Here is a 22,672-nt window from a genome sequence, read left to right as displayed (position 1 = left end):
GCTGCTTTCTACAAATCATCTCATTTGTTTGGGGCTGATTTTTAAATTTGGGCTTATTTAGAATCAAACACATCCGGCTGTTTAAAAGAAAATGTGTCACACGACTGTAACAGCTCTTGTGCTCTCCTCTCCAGGCATGCCAGCGGCCTCTCTGGTGACCCCAGCTGACGTGATCAAGACCAGGCTACAGGTGGCGGCACGCGCCGGTCAGACCACCTACAGCGGGCTGGTGGACTGTTTCTGGAAGATTCTCAGAGAGGAGGGACCTCGGGCTTTCTGGAAAGGAGCTGGAGGTAATGTTCACCAAGACCTAAACTTTTACCTGTCAGGCTGTAGACAGGCTGCCCTGAACCTATATTTTTATTCACTAAGTATCTTGTATTTCTAATAGTTTTAAGGATTTCAAGATTATCATGGAAAGCATGATAACTAATTTAATCATTCTTTACTTGCTAGATTGATATAAATATATAGAAATAGCATCATTTTGCAGTTGAGAAAGCTCTAGATTACACACTTCGTGTAGATAAGTGCCCACACGAACGTAAATAAACACATTTGTTCTCCTTCCTGCAGCTCGTGTGTTCAGATCCTCGCCTCAGTTTGGAGTGACCTTGGTGACCTATGAACTCCTGCAGCGCTGGTTCTATGTCGACTTTGGAGGACAGTAAGTCTCATTTTCTCTTATTGACCCTCCAACGAGCTCAGTTTCCCATTTTACTTTGCTGTTACTGTGGTCACAGAACTCTAAACCTCCCCGTCATCTACCAGTGAAACAATAAAAAACTTACAGATATTTATTCTTGCCTGTGTTTTTCTGAAGACAGAATACGACAGTGAGCTCATCTCGTTATCAGAGACCGTCTCCCACCAGAACAATAGACTTAATTTCAACAGACAGTAGCTGCTCCTCCCTCCTCCACCAGAGAGAAAGAAATGCCACAAGACCAAAAATAATTTCTGTGCACATTCGCCGACAGAACTCACTCAAAACTCTGGATGTGACAATTTTCTCCAACTGGAGAGAGTTTTACCGCACGGTGATCAGGGCAGGCAGCACCCATTTGACTTGTGCACGTACTTTGCCCCACTTCTGGGATTGAAACAAGCTCATTTTCCTCCTCGAAATAGGTCCCTCTCAGGAATAATTCACCCCTTTTTCTACAGTTAAAAAGGTCCAGCGGGGAAGAGAGGTGGTGAACCTCTCAAAGTGAAACTCAGAAAAACGCTTCTTTTAATGGACAGCTGTTTTGCACATGCATGTATTCGCTGAATGGCTCGTGACTTTTACATGAAGCTCCCTCTTGCTCAGAGACAGTGAAACAAAATCAACTGCAGATCCCGTGAAGATGTGGTTCTGTGAATGTGAGCTGTGTCTGGCAGCGTATCACGAAGCTGGACGTGAAATTGAGGGATTAGATATAGATCTGCTCTCAGGGAGAAATGTTCCACTTCAGATTTCCTATTAAGATTTCTGTGGTGAATCTGATAATATTAATAAATGACGATAATAAACTCCCTTTCTCCCAAGTCGCGTTAAAATAACATCTGTGTTTATGTTGTTTAACACTCTTACTCACCTTTCTCTCCCCTCATTTTTTCAACTCTCTCGCGGTGCCTCTGGCTTCCTCCCCCCCCCGTCTCTCTTTCCCCGTCTCTCCACACCACAGAAAGCCGGCTGGCTCGGAGCCCACCCCCAAGTCTCGGATCAGCCTGCCGGCGCCCAACCCCGACCACATCGGAGGCTTCAGGTTGGCCGTGGCCACGTTCGCTGGCATCGAGAGCAAGTTTGGACTCCATCTCCCACGCTACACGGTGCAGACGGCAGCAGCAGCAGCGGCGGAGGCCCCCTCCAGTGAGAGCACCCCCTGAACCTTCACGGGTGGGGGAGGGGGTGGAAGACTTGACTGTTTTTTCACCAAGTTATTATTTGTAGTATTTGTAATTTTTCCTCTTTTAATCATATATATGGTAATTTAGCTGATTAGCACGGGTACACGAAGACAATGCTTTGAAAGTCGTGCAGTATTTATTTTACCGTTCATTGACATTGTATAGAGTCGTATTATAATGCAGCTGTTTTTCATACAGTTCAGCAGGTACAGTATGCACACAGGCAGCAGAAGGACTTAACTGCACACGTTTTTTGGAAGTTGCAGCTTTTTCCCGTGTCTTCCTTTTGCACATTCCTCATATGATCACCTCGCTGGCTAATAACCGATCACGAATGTTGCACATCTGTACATAAGAGATATCCAGAGACATATTTTCATATCTATACAGCTATTTTAGTCCTGCGTCGCTCTTTCAATAGTGTGCTGATCACCATATATGACCAAAAAGTACTTGAATGTAAAGACTATACACAATGTTTACTGTTGTAACATGTTTGGTTTCGGGTCTTAATGTAAGCAGATGTGTAAATATGCGAGAGACAGCTGGCACGAGTATTTAAATCTGTACAGTACGGAGGATGTAGGAGTTACATGTGGTGTGTAATCATCGTGCCTTACTGTACGTTTGGCAGCAACATGTGTAGCGAGAGTAAAGAGAAACTTATATTAGTTAACTGATGTTTGCTGGAGTTTTTATTTCAATCCCCAGTTTGACACACAGCAGTTCATCATTAACTACGCTTTAATATTAAACATAGTGGGTTTGACAGCGAGCACTCTGCGTTACAATATATCTCTTGATAATCGTTACAGTTCATTAAAGAATATACAGTTGTCGCTCTCATTAAGAACAAAAGACAAAGTGCTAATATCACACTTCCCCTGATACACTGACATAAAGCAGCCACAAAGCCCCACGTGTGGAAACGTCACCATAGCAACCCCCATGTTTATGCATCTGGAATATTTCAGGATTGTGTCGCATGCAGGCAGAATACAGAGAAAAGAAGCACAACATAAAGTGAACATGACGTTTTGTAAACATTACATGACTAGTCTATGGACCCTGCTTTCATTTTACGGTAGTGCAAAGCATCATTACAGTACACATATCTTCATAAGGCTATAAGACTGCCACTTTGTATACACTGTAGGCTCACGAGTTGCAAGCAACACATCACCTTAAATCGTTCAACGAATAAATAAGGGCGGACAAATCGGTAGAGGTCAACAGTTTACCCATCAACAGACAGTTTGCATCTACAGGGGAGCAAATGCAAAAATACAGTTTGGACCAGACAGGAGCTGTACATAAAGGTGAAGGAACGAAAACAAAACTGAGTGCACATGCTACAGTGACATCGATAAAAGCACGCCAGGTCTCTGAGTCCCTCCGCTTTGGTGTGGAGTACCGCTCTATGAAGCCAGCTCCATAGGCCCCTCCTCCTCGCCGTCCGCCCGGTTAGCACGGATCTCCATCAGCGTCCGAGCGAAGCGGCCCCAGTCGTCAGTGTGAGCCATGGACAGCTGTAGGAGACATTAGAGACAGGTACAGGGAATTAGCATACTAGTTTTGACACTTACAAACTTGTTTGAGTTTAGCTTCAGTTTTTCAGAAAGGTTTAGTTTTAGTTTTTAGGTACTTTTAGTTTGTTTTTCTTTTGTCCGTACTGTACAAGCATAATTTGTCAAGAATGTTAGTGTGCACCAAGAACAGTTAAGTCAAAAATGAGAAGGCTTTGCTCGCCATCAGCTGAGACTGGCTGTATGTGTGAATTAGAACAAAGTTTTAAACCAATATTCACTACACGTTCACTACAGCCTACATGCATGCAGGAGAATAGATCAATATATACAGTAAAAATCAGAAAGAAATACATCTAATGGACTAATTAGTGAGCTAGCTAGAGTAGCCTAAAGTTTGCAAACATGGATCGCTGCATTTTATTTGTTGGATCTTATAGTGACTTATAATACAGTACTGCTGTCAAAGGACATCTTCTCCCTTTCTCATATGATCCCCCATCACATTGCCTGAATCAGATGCTGTTTAACATTTAAAAATGTTTTGTCATCTGAGCCCTTATGGCTCCAACAACTGTCAACACAAAGTGACGCCTTTGGTCAAAGATCACCAAAGTTATTACAGTTCATCCAGTGGAGAAGATAAATATGTGCACCAAATTTCATGGTAACTCATCCAATAGTTGTCAAAACATTTCATCTAAAAACACAGAGTCAACCTCACGGTGACGCTGCAGGAAAAGTAAAATAACCCAAATCATAAGGATTCATCCTCTGGGAACAATCATAGACTGAACAAACTAAACAAACAAACAAACAAAAGTCCATCAAATAGTTGCTGAGATATTTCAGTCCGGATCAAAGAAGTCAACTGACCATGAAGTGCACTGACCGTAGTGCTAATACAGGACTCTGTTCCTCTTTAAGAATCGTGCACTGTGGGACTCAGAATGAGTGGGACAGAAGCCGCGACCGCCACCCAAGCTGTCTGCAACCGCTTTGCATGGCCAGGCTGTAATTAAACAGGAACCAGGAGGAGGGAGGCAGCCATTTTGAACCCCAACCCACCCACCCACCACCACCACCATCCAGCCCCCCACAGAGCTGAGCTGGCCACAGCAGGGGGCTCTGACAGAACACTGTGTATATGGTGCCTGAGTGACTTCAGTTTTAGCAGCGTTTTAAACAGAGTACAAGAAGCTCAAGTGTCAAAGAAGCACTGCTGGATTTTGTATCGTCAGGCTTTTAAAAACATTTTCATGTCATGGAGCAGCGTAAAGCCACTGACCCCAATCTGAAAGACTTTAGTTTTATGATTTGGACTTTCCATACAGAGCAATAACAAGCAGAGGACTAACCAAAACAGTCCAAATCCCTGCTGATAAATTACATAAAACTAATTTGTACTGAGTAAAATAATACTGAAATATAAGGATTTGGTATTTTACTTTCCTGGAATCGTCTCAAGGGTCTCTGTTGGTCTCACGGAACTGCTGCCACAACTTTTTTCATGCACTGTTCCTAGTTTTAGCGATGTGGGGGGAGTTTCGAGTGAAGAAAATACCCCCATCACCACCACACACACACACACACACACACGCACACATACACACCCCCTCTTTGGAGTCATAAAAACCTCTCAACCCCGCTCACTTTTATTGATGACTCTTCGTTACCATCAACCCAGCGTGGAGGCCACCAGCTCAGCCGAGCCTCTCTCCAACTCACCACACAACAAAAAGACGCTAAAATTAGCCGTGCGGCTAGGCTAACGCGCCCTCACATGGGGATCCTAACCAGAGCCCTCCAAACATGAGAGAACATACAGGCTCAGGCAGGGTGGTTGGCCGCTTTGTGGTGATGGCAAAGTCATGCGGAGGCCATTTTACGGGGAAACGAAAGAGGGAGGGAAGAAAAAGTCAAACACGTACATCCATGGTAATGCTGACAGTTGGGTAAACATACCGGGTTAAAAGACCTAAAACGGTCGGTTGTGGTGCATGTGGAGGTTTTACTGTGAAAAAAATTCTCTTACTTCTCCTCCAGCCTTTCGCTAATGTCAGTGAACCACATATACATGAAACACAACAAGAGTACAGTTTGTATATATTTGTAAAATCATGCTTGAGTTAAAATTACATACATAATTTCCATATTTGCTGCAGTTTTCCCGCCACATGGCAGTTTATCTTGGTAGAATCAGGAGAGAGCGAGAGCTGTAACTGATGTTTCATTTAGCAACGTCAGTGACTCAAATTTCAGGCACTAAAATCTCTCAATCTCCTGTAGTACAACTTAATTGCGACGGTGCAATAAATTTTGGTCATTGTAGTTCACTCATGCTTTTGGCACCTAGGGTGTAATTAAATCTTGATTGTCTGAAAACTAAACCCGCGAGAACCACCAGCTGCATGCATCAAAGCGCTCAATGTGAATCCAACAACAATGTACTCAACTGTTTTGTTTTTTTTTTTAAACCAGACCAGGCTGCCAAAATATTAACATTATATCAGCACAACACTATTTAAAATGTCAGAGATTTTACCCTGTGATGATTAAGACTACACCTGAAGAAAGGAGGGCTCACTCTGTCCTTACTTCTCGGTACAAAAAAAGATTCTGGTCACAGACAAACAGTATGTTTCTGCCTTACAGTAAAGTTATGATGTCATTCATCTACACCCCAATTCAAAAAAGTTTCAATCAGGGTTGTGCTGAATAGTACACGACTGTCATCTGTACCTCTCCGGTGTCGTAGATCCACACTCGGCCTTCAGAGTCGCCCACAGCCACCTCCTTCCCTCCTGACGACCAGCGGACTCTGTTGAGGGCCGACGCGCCCTCGATGGTCACGCTGGCAGTTGGTACCTGGTGGACGAAGAAGAAAACATACAAAACCGGGAAAGTATTCAATATCAATCCAAATGTTATTATATAATATTGTACACTTCATCGCATTCAGGCCAACCAGACACTTCCATGTAAGCTAGGATGTACTGTATACTAAACAACATATTGAGACAACAAGCTGCAAAGACCTACGACAGCTCCAGAGGACCTACAGCACATTGTGCACTTTGGTAAGAAGTTAAAATACCTCAAACGAGGCACATAAACTTTTATAAAACCCTCTAAAAATCCATTAAAACAACAACACCTCCAGCCTGCCGCCTGCAGGAGACTGTTCATACATTTTTTTCTTAGTTGCAGCTGTTTGTGTTTGAGTACGCTGGCATTTTATATTTACCTGGTTGATAAATGCAGCTTGCTGTTTGTGTAAGTTAGTAACAAACCAGATAAACCAGAGCTTCACCAGTTTGATAGATACGTACTATAAATTCCTATTTTTAAACTAAACACACTGAAATAATGTTTACTTTCACACCACTTCTTTATTTAATGACCCTAACTGCAGTTTAAGCTATTCTTAATGTTAATTGCAAATTGGGAGCATTTAGTCATTACAGTCTGATTTAATACAAATACTCTGGAGGTTAGACAAACATTCTGTAGCTGTCAATTTAACCGCTTCTCATCCAAATGTGGACACACACGCGGCTGTTTACTGTATAATAACTGAGCCCATGTTTGCTGTTGTGGGTGAGCCGATGCCCCTTTTTTTTAGTAAACAGCCGCGCGTGTGTGTGTTGCACCTTTAAAAACCTAAAACCATCTGCAGCGTTTCCATAAACTGTTCCTGACATGTGGCAGGCGAGTCTGACACATGTCACCAGTGGAGACAGAGGCCTTGGCATCATGTCGCCTCACACACCGAGCTCCTGCGTATTTAAAGCAGCGCTAACCACAGACTGACTGCCATTAGCCTGCTAGCTTCCACCACCGCTCCGCCCGAGTGGATCTGAACTGAGCGCTTTAAATTGGCTCTGTGTGTGTGTGTGTGTGTGTGTGTGTGCTGGAAATGAGAACCAGGCGCGCCGCACTGCTCCGTTAGTGTCGTTATGCCTGTGTGTTTTTAATATGATGGCAACAATGGAAGTCTGTTGCTATTAGTCTGACTGTGTATGAGCGAATGTGTGTGCTTGTGTTTGGTACATCCGTTTGTGTGTGTACGTGTGTGTGTCTGAGCGAATGTTTCTCATAAAGCACATTGTTAGCAGAGTTAGGCAGTCGATAATGAACTCTTCCTCTGTCGGTGAAAAGGCTGCTGTTTGGGCGACCATGGGAAACTTCTCATCTGTGCTGCAGAGGGAAGACACTGGTGATTGGACCAATGAGGCAGTGTTGAGGTTAAAAGATGAGACGTGACAACTGAGATGTGACATAATGACGAGTTGGGAATTTTATATGTGGACAGCAAGAAGGGGCTGCAAGGAAATGAGAAGAAGAGTGAAAGACCTGATGAGGGGAGAGCATCTGTAGAGCTGCAGACTGGTATTAAGGCTGAAGGAGGATGGAGGATCCTTTTAGCCCTACTTTTACCCGAGTGATCAAAGCTTTGGTACCCACTATCTGAATTATAAAAAGTATGGTTTGGAGACTCATGGCTGAAAATGTGTTTTCCCGATAATGCTACTTTTTCTTCCTCAAAGGAAAAGTTCAACATTTTGGGAAATATGTTTAGCAGTATTCACTTTCTTGTCCAGGGTGAGATGAGAAGATCAAACTAAATTTGAAGCTACAGTCAGTATATAATGAGCTTAGCACAAAGATAAGAAACGTGGAAACAGTTAGCCTGACTCTGTCCCAAGTAAAACAACATGTCAACTAACACGTGTCTCAGAAGCTCCCTAATTAATATCTTCTATCTTATTTTCTTAATCCCTACAAGTGTGAACAAGTGTGGTCCTTTAGAGGTGCTGGTATGTGGATTTCGTTTCCATTTGACAGAGCTGAGCTAGCTGTTTCCCGCTGTTTTCAGTCTTCATCCTAAGCTAATGCCAAGTTCACACTACAGGATTTTTGCCCTGATGTCGCCAATGCCAAGATCTAAGACACTCCCGTGAACGACGATCAGTTTGTGTGAACTGTTCAAAGAACCATGATCCAAGCAGGCACTTTTTTTGCGCATTCTCCAGATTTATCATCTCGCTCATGTTCTTTAACTTTTTCTTCCGTGTTTTATTGCTGCGAATCAGCAGGCGCAACACAACTTTGACTGCTTGGGCCGCGTCACGTTTCACTTTTGTGATCTTTGGTGTGACCCCATGTCGCTGATCAGTTATGTAGTGTGCAAAGCCCAACGACTGAATGATTACAAGGCAGAAAGTTGTGTAGTGTGAACAGCACAGCGATCTGGCAACTGTGAAAGTCGTGTAGTGTGGCCAAGACATAAGCAAACCAGCTGCTGACTGTAGCTTCATACAGTTTTTTAGGGCTACAACTAACATTCACCACTGATTAATCTGCCACTTATTTTGGTGATTAATGAACTAATTGTTTAGTCATAAAATGTCAAACTTTTTTAAAAAATAATCTCAATTCAACCCAAAGTGACGTCCAACCAACAGTTAAGATTGCTACTCTCTTATAAAAATAGGTGTGTAAGTTATTATTTTATACTATATACTAATTATATTTTATTCAATGTTTCATACTGTATATAATTAAGCTGAATAACAAAATCTTTCCGTCACTGGCCTCAAATGCTCTCCTCTGAAAATAAATGTCGCCCCACAGCGCACAGAAACTCAACCCCTGTCTTGAACTTTCTCCTTTATGTTCATGGGACTGCGGACTGAGGGCTGGGGCTCTCTGCTCGCGGTCTCCTGCACATCTGTGTGCTCCACTGAAGGGACAGAGTGTGGGAGGCAGATGAGAAGAGGCGGCGGGGTCCTGAGGTTGCCTGAACGTTGGACAGAGGTTGCTGGAATATTATAGCGGGACGTCTGGGTGGGAGGCGGGATGAGGAGATGTCACTAAGTCTGATTTACAGTGAGGGCTGTGGGAAACGCCCACGGGGGAATCTTGAATTCGTGTGTGTGGCGAGGGATGTGGAGGAGTTGGCGGTGGGGGGCCGGTGGGAGGGGAAAGGCTTGGGTGTTTGGTTGTGCGGTTCGGGCCGAGGCCCAGCAACAGGCCCTGAGAACACCAAACACACACGCACGTCAACACAAAGAGTTGACGCTGAAAACACGCCCATAGTGACCTATTTACACACACATACCTCAGTGTCGTTGTTGAGGTTCCACAGGTCTAAGCGGCCCATGCCATCCACGGCGGCAAAGAGCGCAGGATGCACGGGCGACCACATTACGTCATAGACATAGTCTGCGTTGTCCTCGAACGAGTACAGAGGCTTGTTGTGCTGAAAGAGAGAGAAAAAGAGAGAGAGAGCGTCAGGGATTATAGTAGATGACACAGTAGAGATAGAAAGAAAAGAAAGACGGAGAGAGAGGGAGAGAGAAGGAATGGAGAGAGGGAGTGAGCGAGCTTCAGACAGAGCGGCGCTGCCTCAGCCTTGGGGCCTGTCTGGGTGCAGAGCCTAATTAAAAAGCCTCGCACATTCACACAGCACCATAAAACCGCTGGGAGAGATGAAAGGGAGGGCCCCTCCACAAGGTGTACTGTAACCTCAACACAACAGCTGTCTGAGGGAGAGATGGGAAGAGATGGAAATGGGAGGAAAAGGAGGGGTGGACAATGGACGGAGAGGAAGGTGCTGGAAAGAGGATGTGTGTGTGTGTGGGTGTGTGGGTGTGTGGGTGTGTTTGTGTGTGTGCGTGGAGACCGGCTGATGGATTACTTTAGGCCTACAGTAATATTAATTTTGAGAGGAAAAAAAAATTTTTGATGATGACTTGGCTTTTTACACAAACACACATTATGTAAGAATTGGTTCAGAGACATGCACTGACTGGCATGTTTTTTTCCAGTGAAAAATAAACATGTCAATGCTCTCTGGTGGAAAAACTATTACATTGTGACTTACAACATACCTGAGGCATTTCTTTATTGCAGTTTCTTGTTACTTATTGGCCAAAATATCCACCTATTACCGATATACCTGTGATGAGGTGATACGGTTTTACTTCTAAATATGTTAAGCTGCAAAGACAAAATGTGCTAAAAAAAACCAGAGCAGGATGACAAAAAAGTAGGTTTAAATATTTAAACGACTAATTCCTTCCTCGTTGAAGGTTAGGCTCGGAGGGCTAAGGGACACGTGTGATCAGTAAAGGTCTTTTGAGGTGTACTAAAATTGTGTACACGTCAGTGCAGAGAAACAGCTTTTGCACCCACTCTGTCCATCATGAGCTGCACTGACCCGGCTGAGGCTACTGCCTGTGCTGCAATTAAAGATGGAGTAAGAAGCAATAAGTTAAAGGCTTAAAGGATAAGTTCACCCAAAAGTGAAATATCAGTCCTTATCTGATGGAAAGTTTTCTTTAAGTTTCACAGTCTACAAAACATTCCTGGAGCTTCACAGCAAAACACTGTGGCAGCATTCTCCTAAACAGATAAGGACTTGTTAAATCGTAAAATAGCAACTCACATCAAAGAAAACATAAAATGGCTCCATTCCAGAAGCCCCCAAGATGCTAAATTGATTTGAAAAGGTATTGCTTACATGCTTTTTAGCCAATTTGTTTCAAATGTAGCTTCTAAGCTAAATGGACTTAAGAACAACACTTTTCACATTCACCCATTGATGGTAGAGGCTGCCATGCAAGGTGCCAACCTGCTCATTAGGTCCAGTCTTGCTTGACATGCAGCCAGGGGTGCCTGGGATTCGAACCAGCAACCTTCTGATTACTGGATGCTATTTTGCTTTGAAGCTCCAGAAATGTTTAGTGGACAACAAACCGTCACCCAACTTTCCATCGTCATAGAGGTGAGAAGATAATGACTGATATTTTCATTTTTGGGTGAACTTATCATTTAATACGTGTCTGTGTGTGTGTGTGTGTGTGTGTGTGTGTGTGTGTCTGTCTCTCAGAGCGGCTGTTAGGATTCCAGAGGCTTACAAACTGCATTCCTGACAGGTAGAGTGGGAGGGGAGGAGGAGAGGAGACAGGTTGGCTGGAAGAGCAAATGAAAGAATGTTGTCCCTCTCTCTCTCTCTCTCTCTCTCTCTCCTGCTCCTCCTCTCATTCCTCTTCTTTTTCTCCATCACCTTTACTCTCTCACTCCACGGTCGTTCTGAAAGGCTCTGAGACCTGCAGACAGATAGCAGTGCACACACTCGCACGCACAAGCACAAACAAACAGAGCCGAGCCAATTTCAAGCCTCGATTGAACCTGTTTTCCAGCCGGTGGGGTGACAGCAGAGGTCATTTTACTCCATCTCACAGTTTCAGCATTCGATCAGCTGAGCGATTCCTGTTTATGTTCTCTCTCTCTCTCTCTCTTATCTTCTCCTTGTTTTGGTCCCCATTATTTGTAACTAAACTACGGTCATCCGTATCAGTATTTCATATTACTCAATAAAATCATTTTTTATTTTGATAATCCGCCTCAAGCTACCTTTCTGAAATATCTCCTTAATGATATATTGGGCCATACACTTCAAGCAGAACATCACATTAGAGTTGTGACGAATAAAGTGCTCCTTGTATCGACCGACTTTTTCAAAATGTAAACTACTGTTTTACCGTAGTCTGTCCATAATCTACCTGTCTTAAATAAGGTGATCTGGAGCAACAAGTCTTAAAACTAATCTTAAAATGAAGTTTAATCCTTGTGGCGCCGCACGTGAAGCAACTGCTTGTCATTATCTGTCCTGTGCTGAGAAGCTGGGGAGCTTCTAGCACGTCTGAACTGGAAAAACCATCGCGGAAACTCTGGATACTGACAGTTTACATCACATCGCTATGACAATTTATTGACATAAAGCAGTTTAGAAAATACATGGATGGATGCAAGTTAAATTAAGAGTGACAGGGCGACATCCGTTGGCACTGGACGGCCCTTGTCGGCGCCACTTTGGCCGATTGATCGCGCAGAAATGGAGGCGGCTCGTCGGTGAGAGAAATCACTGATTGGCTGTTCAGGTAAGCAGATCAGGGCAAGAGAAATGGAAAAAGAATCCCCATCTAATCTAAGAGGAGTCTGTCTGATATTAGATAATTTAGTCCGATTTAAGAGTTCTTGGATACGAGGGAGTTTGTCGCTTGTGAGTAACGTGCGGGCTCTGCATGAACCGCGAATCACCAATCACAGTCATTCCTGATCAATATGGTTGTTTGATCGAATGAACAATAAACAGCACAACAAAATCAAATGAATCATTCTGGAATGATCAAATGAAGCTACTCAAGTTTTCTGAAAATTCTTGTGTTTTTCATATTGCAATATATTCATCACAGAAAACAAAAACATCACAATGTCAGTTTTTTTTTTTCCAATGACGTGCAGGCCTGATTCAGACTGTCACAGTCTTACAGAAAACCCTCAACACTTGGACTTTAAGCTGGATCCAAACCATCTTGTCTCTGCAGCAGTCGTATAATTATACTGGTTCCATTCTGGCTGCATCTGCATCACAAGATAGCATGTTCCCTTCACACCAGATTTAATAACCAGACACTGAGGGGACTGAGATTTTGTCCTTAAGTTAGGAAATGTTTTGATGCCAAAACCACCCCCAGAACAACACCACAAAATCTATCACTGAACATCCAGATCTCATTTCCAGCACACAGATACACATTTATAATCACCTGAGCTGACAGAGATTTAGGCCTTTAATTAACTTCTTATGAGAGCAAATGTGTAATGGTTATGCCACATCCAATCACTTATTAGATGCTGGTTTTGGGGTCAAGAGAGCAAGAACGTAATGCACAATCATGATCCAACTCCCAGCTGTTGCGACGTCCTCACACTCTGTCTCAAAATGTTTTCGCTAACCACAATATTTGCACCGCTGAGTGTAAAAACATCAGCAGACTTCTGTGCGACGGCCCTTTTTGAACCGTGAGGGCAAACGTGTGTGTGAATGCAAAGAGAATTCGCTGCGAATGTGTGTTACAACAGTTGGGTTGAAGGCAAACCTCGAGGGGGTTTTAAGTAAGCAAAGGCAGCTTGCTTAAGGTGCACGAGAGGCATGAGTGGTGTGTGTGTGTTTACACACACGCACACACGGACGCAGGTATTCCGCCTGCCCACACACAAATATGGGTTATGTGGGATGAGAGACAGACACACATTCCTGCGGTGCCCCTCAAAGGAAAGGGAATTCCCAAATCCTGAAAAATAACACACTCTTCTGATGAAAATCCGCAGAAATGTTTTAATATGTGTCGCGGGACCCTTGGTGGAAGACTGATGGACTGGCTGCATGCAAACATGAGCTAAAATTCATCAGAATGCTTTACTGCCTGTCACAGCCGAGTATAAAAAATGAAACTGGATCTCGCATAAAGCTGAAGGTATTATGCAATATACATTATGTATTTTCCTCATACTGAAGAGGTCTCTCTTTGATTTCTGGCTGTGCTTGCTGTTCGACGCCCTGCTCATGTTGATACCTCTGTCCTTCAACGTTAGCGTCACCTTCACTATAAAGAATTATATTTTTTTTGTCTTCGCCTCCCGGCCCTTTTCCTCTCACTCTCCCCCCTGCTGACTCTCAATCCAGTTTCCTGTCTCTCACTTCTTCTGAGTGCAGGCTCACCTGTATTGCTACGTCTTGCTGCTCCATTACTTTTCATCCTCACATTCACACTGAAACATCTCATCCTGTACTCTTGTTTCCATTGCAGAATTTCTTCTCTCTGTACCTGAGCGTACTCCTCTGTGTTTCACCACCACCCCCACAAAAGTGTCTTTGAATGTATTAGCTAACTTTTCTGTTCTCCAACACTTACTTTGACAGAAACAGTGACAGTTTGCTTTTTTACTGCCACTGAAATGGAATTTGTCACATCAGTTTGAAGGGAGAACAAATGCAGAGTGGACGAGGTCACTCAAAAACCAGCGAGAGGAGGAGCGTCCACCTTTGGAGTGCCCGAGGTGCACTCAGAATCTGACACTCAGTGATGTGCGCAGTGTTTCAGATCTGATGAAGACCGTCTGATATTAGTAACTGACCTGATTAAACTATAACGGGTTAACAGATCTTTGCAGTTAAAGATTTCTGAATGATCTCTGTGTGCCTTTTTTTTTTTTCATTACAATGCCAAATAGTCACTTGAAATAATCTGACTATAGTTCATTATAGTTCATACTCGGCATAAGACGTGAAAAATATGACACGTTAAGATCAGAAAGGACACAGTAAACTCACTATTCACGGAGGAAGCACCCTGCCTTTTCCCTGATAATGCTACATTGTGTACAACAAAGCCATGCTGAAAATCAGCAGGAGGAAAGCTAGTTAGCTGTCAGCAGCCCAATGGGCAGCAGAGTCCTGCGGTGTGTTTAGCTGACAGAGCTAACAGTTAATGGAGCTATTAGATTACAGCTAACAGAGCCCTGGCAGATGATAAAGTTCAAGCAGCTAACACGGGAAAAGTTTATTAGCCACGTAATTTTATTCATCTGCCAGTCTGCTGCCACCACCACCTGCACACCACCTCAATTCAGCCCCACAGCAACGAGTGTCATCTGGTCTGCCAGCAAGAATCTATGGAAGAAGGGAGCTTATTTCCTCTCAAGTATTTAAACCAAGCAAGACATGACAAAGTAAGTTTGTTAACAGAGAAATAACTATTAACTAAAGTTTTATGAAGTGTTGCCCAATGTCATAAATGGTATCGTCTACCCCTGTGAAATACCAGGAAGGTACGAAGGTATGAAAATAATAGGAGGAGGAGGAGGATATCTTCCTTCAGTTAGGCCTCACAGGCAAATCTTCCTCTGATGTAGTCAAGTCATCCGGCTTACTTCTGCAGTATCGGCTGTACACCTGTTCTCTACCATCGATTAAACTTTGTTAGTAGGGTTTACAGCGGGGGCAGCACACAACATGGGCGGCTAAATTCAGGTCGTAATAATCAGCGTGCCAAAACAACTTGTGGAGCTAAAAGTGCAGCTTGTCAAAGGCTCAAATTGTGTCACTCTACTATTAAATACTACACAACCTCCAGCACTTGTACACTCAGTATCAGATATTACCCAACTTATTCTCACTCACACATACACACAGATGCATACAAGTTGTGAGAGAAAGACTGATTTTCCAAGAAGTTGCTCCCCTAAAGTACTTAGCCCCCCTCCACTAACTAGTTAATTCTCTCTCTGACACACACACACGCACACACACACATTTTTTCTCTCTCTACAACCTCCACAATCCACAATCAACCCCCCACCACATCCTCTCGCTCTGTCTTGCACACACATACAAACACACACACACACACACACACCATACCTTGGTGCTCCAGAGTTTGACGGTCCAGTCAAAGGAGGATGTGATAAAGAGGTGGGAAAAGTCGACGGTGCCCACAGCGCTGTGGCAGCTGATGCCCGTCACGGGCCCCTGGTGGCCCTCGAACATCTCACAGATACCTGCCTTACTGGGGAGAGGGACACAGGTGGTTCAGCTCTGCTGTGTTTAAGTGGTCTTAACTTTTTTAAATACAAGGCAGTGAAGTGGTTTGCACCTTACTGAGGGTGCTCATGCTCAAAATAAATTAGCAGCGCAGTCAGGGAGCTTTGATTAAAATTAAACGATTAACTCCTTAAATTGGGAGAAAATAATCCATTTAATTTTAGTAAAACAATTCTAACCCTACCTGTAATTCTGACTTTATTCAATTTTCAAAGGCAACAAGGCAGAAAAAACACTTCAATGTACGTAATTTAGAAAGACTCTTTTTTTTATGTTAACTACCTGAGTGTTTTTTGGTTTCTTTTTTTGGGCAGAGTTCTTTTGTCGTGATATAATTCTTCATCATCTAAGCAAAAGCATTAGGATTGCATATAGACTGAATGCAACAGTCAAAACATACATATACATTATGATCCAGCAAAGATTTGTCTCTGATGTTTTGTTGTGTGTGTATGCGTGTGTGTGTGTGTGTGTGTGTGTGTGTGTGTCCACAAACCTGCCATGTCTGGATGCAGTGTACACAGTGCCCTCCTCACTCCCCACCACATAGTTGTTAACGTCTCCCGTGGGAAAAGCCATGCCTGTCACCGCCACAGGTTTGGATTTATTGTACACAAGTTCCATGGTCTCCTACACACACACACACACACACACACACACACACACACACACACACACACACACACACACACACACACACACACACAGAAGGAAGCCTTATTGTGAGCCTATTTAAACACATTACAACATTTATAGAAATACATGTGGAATTCCAGATGCATTAACACTAAAACTCATTTTATCTAGCATTAGGCAACAAAACACTGTTTACCCTCAGTGACTCAACCTTTGACTCACTGAGTCTTTTTGAGCTTTCAGCAGATTGTGTGGACAGTGTGCTAAGTGTTGTGTACCTGCGGCTGGGAGAGCATGTCCAGACTCCAGGAGCACATCCTGCCGTCTGTAGACACAGTGATCAAGTTGTTGGCATTCTGGGTGCCGACCACGTTTACGCAGTACACTGGGTGCTAAACGCACACACACAAAGAGACAAAGACACACAAAATGGAGGACATGGGTGGAGATAAGCACTTGCACAATACAATAAATAATGTTTTCAGTATGATTATGATACGACTACAACAAACGCTCCACTAAATCTCTCCACATCTGGCAGCTTGTCTAATAGAATATTTGATTAATGTCATGGACATAAAATATTTACATCATTTGATATGTTACTATTAATAAAATACGATTTGAAAAATGATCTTAAAACATAGTTTTAACCTTAAACACATGACATCATTAGACACTGTGTGGACCAGCAGATGCAGCGGTCACACAGACAGCTCACATGCCAGTGTGCAGCCGTTCCTTCCTTCCGTTTGGAGACATGCGCTGCTCTGCAAATCCACAGCAGTGTGTGAAAGCATTATGTCATTACTGGGCAGTAATTGATTTGTGTACCGGACGGGCAGCACAAAGAATCCATTCAGCAATCAGCAACATGCTAGCAGGCTGGACTCACTGACTGGAGAGGACGAGAGCGACGGCCTCATTATTGGGGTTTAAACCTACAGCGTGGACGGCATGTAGTGGTGTGTAGTGGTGTGTGTGTGTGTGTGTATGTGTGTGTTTCTACATACCCTCTGTAGCTGTGATTATAAATGGGCCCAGGTCTTAAGATATTACTAGTGTATAGCGGTCAGTAATTTGTTGAGGGTCAGTGAGTTCACTGGAGCATCAAAACTGAGCTGTCCTTTCAGTTATGTGTGTGTGTGTGTGTGTGTGTGTGTGTGTGTGTGTGTGTGTGTGTTATCATATGAAAAATGCAATACTTGGCTCTCAAAAACAGTATGTCGATATATAATTTCATACCTGAACATCAGGATGTTTATAACACAATATTTTAAATCTTAACTCTCTTTGGGAATTTTTCTTCTGAATATGTTTATTTCCAATTGTTTTATGTAACTAATCAAAGCACGACAGGGAGCTTTTTCATTTAGGTCAGGGCTTGTTTCAACAGGGCTGCGACAAACAATTGTTTTTGATTAAACTTTTGATTATTTTTCTTCATAATAGAATTAATCGTTCAGTTTATAAAAATATCAGAAAATAGTAAAAAGTCTTCAAATGTATTCAGTACTCAAATTAGTAATCATATAAACCAGGGGAAATTACAGTATTTTCACATTTAAGGAGCTAAAACTAGCAAATAATTGACATTTTTGCTCGATAAATGGCTTAATTATTAAACTGATGATCAAAATGTGATTAATTTCTCTCAATCAACAAATCAAATCATTTCAGTGATAAAAACAACACATAGCCTGTAAAAAATTAAGAAAGTACTTCAAAATTGAGGCATACATCTAATGCTTTTTGAAATGATTTTTTGTATGTTTTGTGTCAAAACTAAAAATATCAGCTGTGTACTGAATCTACCATTGAGTGATGTGAGTCGCAGTCAGATCCCTGCACACAGTTTGTTGTATTGGACTTTAACTGTATGTCATGTTGACAATGGAGCCAGCCTTACAGTGTGTGCAGCAGCTGACAGAGGAGTCCTCTGGACAGGGGTCCGGCGGTGACTGCGGTTGTCCCACAGGACGATCTGTCCCGAGTATGTCCCCCCCACCACCAGGTTGGGATGAAACCTGGCGAAGCCCACAGATACTACAGGAGACTGAGGAAACAGAAAGAGAGAGAAGAGGAGAGGAGAGGATGAGATAGCAGGAACATAACACATATGATTCTGATGTGAGGTTATTTTGTGGGAAAAGTTATGAAAAAGACAGAATATCATGAATCGACAGAGCAAGGAACATGGTGACAATTGGAATGCTTCAGTCCGATGAAACGTGGAGATAGAACAGCAGACAGTGAGAAAAGAGCAAAAACAATGAAAGATATGAAGCGAAAACGGTAACGCTAGACGGAGCGTGAGCGAGAACGAGTGATCAAGGCAGCGTGATGGGTGGCAGATGAGGGGAGATAGACGGCGAGGGAGATGATGAGTCTGGCTACGGTGAGGGTCCGCCGAGGAGAGGAGAGAGGGGTGACGCTAGGGCGGAGACCAGACAAAGAGGGGAATTGTAGTCCTCTTTCCCCCAGCCGTTTCACATTACAGCATCAAAACCCCAGCAGCCACTGGAGCGCTCACTGTAGCCTCCATCATGACAAGCGCACCCTTGAACTCCCTCCCTCCCCGATGCCGTGTTTATTGAGTTTTGGTTCCTCTTCAGTGCTTGTCCCATATGGGCTTCTGCGTGCAGCAGCTAGCCTCCCCTGACCCAGAGCCAATGAAGCATCTGCGCTGTGAAGTTATGAGAAATTGTTTTAGCATCGTGGTGCTACAGGAGGGTAAGTGGTGTTACAAATTCATCCCTCTATCCATCCATCTAGTAACGCAGCATGATCATGTTGAGAGGAATGATAATTTATAGTCAAGATGGGGCCATGAGAGCATTAAACAAGAAGCTCACAAACATGCAGCACAATTAAAAACAGTAAACTATAAAAACATGCAGGGTGAATTTCGCAAAAGCACTGTTGCCCAATATGGTCGTAGATTTTGTTGGAAGAGCTGCCGCTGACAGTTTTAGTGTTCCTGGAAACAGCGTGGCAGATGAACAGCTCCGAGACGATGTTTGGAGAGAAAGCTTGCTATTAATTATCAGAACCATCCAAAATGAATAGCTGTATTAACAAGTTAATGATTCTAAGATATATGTAATACATTTACAGAGTTATGATACTACTAATTTGATTTGGTTTTAATAGCCAGTAAGACAACAATGAATGTGATTCTGAGAATTAATTACCTCTATGATGATCCGGTTATGGCTTACATGAATCCCCTCATAGGAATGACCTCTAATATTGTCCAATAATTATATTGGTGAACATACAGTATGTAATCATACAGTTATTACATAGTTATTACATCTTTGTAAAACATCAGTTTGAACCTCATATACACACTTGAAGCACAAGGGTGCACAAGGAACTACTTTTCCAGTATTCATTGTTGTCATGGCGTTTTGGGGAGCAACCCACCTGCGGGTGCCAGTAAGCCAAAACAGATAATAGTTCACATCAGGGACTGTGTGATTTTAATGTTCCACACCAGTGAGACTGAGCTAATACTCAGAACGATGGGTGATACTCTGTATCTTTTGCTAAACAGCAGCTACGAGGGGACAACTATGGGCTAATGGCAAACACTAAATCATACTGTAAAACTGTCAAGAGTAGAGAATAGTTATAAAGTCAGCAATCTAACTCAGTATTGACTCAGATATATATTGCAAAACTCAGCTAGATTCTAGATAAAGTTTGCTAACATTAGCTCACCTTAGTGACCATAATCTGCTGGTCATACCGGATCAAGTATCATTTCTAAGATTATTGTCATTTATGATTTCAGAAGTTACATTGTCATGGTTTTAATACCATAAAGGTCAACTGACCATTCTAAATTTTACATTTGGAATATCTCATCCTTTATGACTTTTCTTTCAAGAGTTTCTTATACCTCTAAAGTTATGTGACCACATAGATATTATTTAATAACAGAGCAATTGTGTTAATGCTAAATGTGAATGTACGAATCAATTTATTGGGACCACTGAAACCTAACTGTGCTAAGGTAGCCTCAGACAAAGGGCTCACTCACACTCACAACAGTTGTTCTTGCTCAAAGTAGCTCAAGAGAGTTTACCTTAACATGAAGCTCAATAAGATGACCTTACTGAACTGAGACAACCTACAAGTATTCAATAGTTTAACATTTGTCTTGTTTTTCACTTTTCTCCCTGGCGCTCCCCCTCTCTCTCCGTCCCCGCCACCACACCATGTGTGAAGCAGCCAACTCCAACCCCAGTTCATTTTGGAAGGAGACTGGAAAACAAACCATAAGGAAAGAAAACACTCTCTCTTTTTTGTGTCTTCTGAGGAGTCGCGGCCTCTGGACGAATGGCTCGGGAGTTGCTTCAGATGTCAAGACTCAAAATAAACTGAACTTCAGTGATAAAAATAAAGTCGCTCTCTGAAAAGTTTATCTGAACAGTCAGACTAAAAGGGAATTCAGGTTTATTAGCATGCATTAGCGCACAAGATTTGAAGGCCAGAGGCTATTGACTGAAGGTTTTTTTCACGGTGAAAAGTACCATAGGCCAAAAGCTAAAACTACAGCACTCACACTCATATACACATGGATGAGTCTGCCTTGCACTAGATCACTTTTAATATCCTAGAGTTTTGGGATGACCTTTACACTCGTGGTCTGACAGGCTGCTGTCTGAGGTTTGCTCCCCCTCCATCAGACTCCATCCGCGGGCTAATGAAACCAAGTCCTGCCCTCTCTGTCATCTGTGTACACAAACACACACAATCACACACACTTACTGTATGCACGCACATGGTTCCACCACCACAAACATTTATCACTCTTGCAAATATAAATTTGTTTTCTTGCCAAGAGTTAGACGATAAGATCGATACCACTCTCACATGTTTGGTAAGAAAATGTGTACAAACAACATCATCAAAGCTAGCTGTTTCCCCCTGTTTTCATCCTGAGCTAAGCTAACGGCTGCTGGCTGTATTCTAATATTTTTCCAGCAGATATTAGAGTGGTATCATTCTTCTCATCAACTCTTGGCAAGAAAACAAATCGAAGCATATCCCAAAACTACTGAAACAATTCTTTTTCCTCCATCATTGCTCACTGTCTTGAAGTCTATATCTTTATCTACATGCCCAAAGAGATAGAAACCATAAGCTGGCTATAAAAGTGTCATTTCCAATTTGAATTTTGAATATCTTTATTAAATGGGAACAATCTGGAATGCAACATAGACAGTATGCTACCTTTGATCTATTACTATATTATCTTTAAACTCACTGTGGAAACTTTCATCTATTTTATCCTTCCAGTAAAGACCAGTATGGCCCTACTTTTACTATTAACACCAGCAAATAAACACACAAATCCACAAGCAAATAGAAAACATCCCTGCTCTCTACTCTTCCTTGTCGTTCTTCCACCAGTTATCACCCTAAGTAAACATCTCTACCCCACATGAGTAATGACAAAGAGAAGCCAAATCAAATCAAGACCCCCCTCTATTTGCTCCATATGTTAGTTTAACTCCTAAGCCCTATCAGTGTCCCCATCTTAAGAGGAAAAATCCTGACTAAACTCTGAATCCCCTCTTTGAGAAACCACAGGTTATGCCATCATTCCCCTCGTGTACCGTCGGGCTTAGTGAAAGAGCTACTGAAAATTAGCCCGACTTTGTCCCCATGGCGCTCTTTGAGGCGCCTGCCAGCAGCGACTTGGACTTAACATGAAAGCAATTCTCCCTAAATGGTTCTAATCAAATGTCACATCAGCACATATGTTTTAGAGTTATGTGCCTTTTAAATGTACTGTATGTCATTTGGTGCTGAAATAAGATCAATTTGTCCCGCGCTATAAGGAAGTTTATGATTTAAGCTCGAGGGGAATTGCTTGACACTCTAAAGTAGATTCTCAATTTGAATGTCATGTAAAATATTAATGACTGAGTTCAGAGCTGAATTATGGAGAGCTTGATTATGTTTCGACTGGAAGTCTTTCTGTAGACTTTTTATTCACTCATGAAGCTTTGGCATCAATGACTCAAATATTGTTTTTGCATATATATTTCTTGGAGAGAATTGTAAACATGACTGAATCTGAGGAAAAGTTTTACATTTTGGGGAATATGTGCATTCACATTCTGGCTGAGAGTTAAATGAGAGG

The 22,672-nt window shown here is 42.6% G+C and overlaps 2 protein-coding genes across 14 annotated transcripts in view; one reads left to right on the top strand and one right to left on the bottom strand.

Annotated features, from left to right (window-relative positions):
• Positions 1 to 1,964, top strand: part of slc25a13 (solute carrier family 25 member 13) — a 49,703-nt gene extending 47,739 nt beyond the window's left edge. The window contains exons 16-18 of the mRNA XM_084378839.1: positions 135 to 293; positions 577 to 667; positions 1,671 to 1,964. Coding sequence (XP_084234965.1) covers positions 135 to 293; positions 577 to 667; positions 1,671 to 1,872 — 452 coding nt within the window. The 3' untranslated portion in view covers positions 1,873 to 1,964. The remainder of the gene's footprint in view (positions 1 to 134; positions 294 to 576; positions 668 to 1,670) is intronic.
• Positions 1,965 to 2,570: 606 nt separating this feature from the next.
• The window catches only part of dync1i1a (dynein cytoplasmic 1 intermediate chain 1a), a 56,152-nt gene continuing 36,050 nt past the window's right edge, over positions 2,571 to 22,672 (bottom strand). For all 13 annotated transcript variants that reach the window (XM_084378846.1, XM_084378844.1, XM_084378845.1 and 10 more), the window contains 7 exons: positions 18,422 to 18,568; positions 16,791 to 16,904; positions 16,373 to 16,506; positions 15,697 to 15,841; positions 9,544 to 9,684; positions 6,162 to 6,287; positions 2,571 to 3,422 (listed from right to left, as the gene is read on the bottom strand). In XM_084378846.1, the coding sequence (XP_084234972.1) occupies positions 3,312 to 3,422; positions 6,162 to 6,287; positions 9,544 to 9,684; positions 15,697 to 15,841; positions 16,373 to 16,506; positions 16,791 to 16,904; positions 18,422 to 18,568 (918 nt within the window). In that variant the 3' untranslated portion in view covers positions 2,571 to 3,311. The remainder of the gene's footprint in view (positions 3,423 to 6,161; positions 6,288 to 9,543; positions 9,685 to 15,696; positions 15,842 to 16,372; positions 16,507 to 16,790; positions 16,905 to 18,421; positions 18,569 to 22,672) is intronic.

Source organism: Pagrus pagrus (genome assembly GCF_965226575.1).
Source record: "Pagrus pagrus genome assembly, chromosome: 17".
Lineage (NCBI taxonomy): Eukaryota > Metazoa > Chordata > Actinopteri > Spariformes > Sparidae > Pagrus > Pagrus pagrus.
This window is presented reverse-complemented; position numbering and strand designations above follow the sequence as displayed.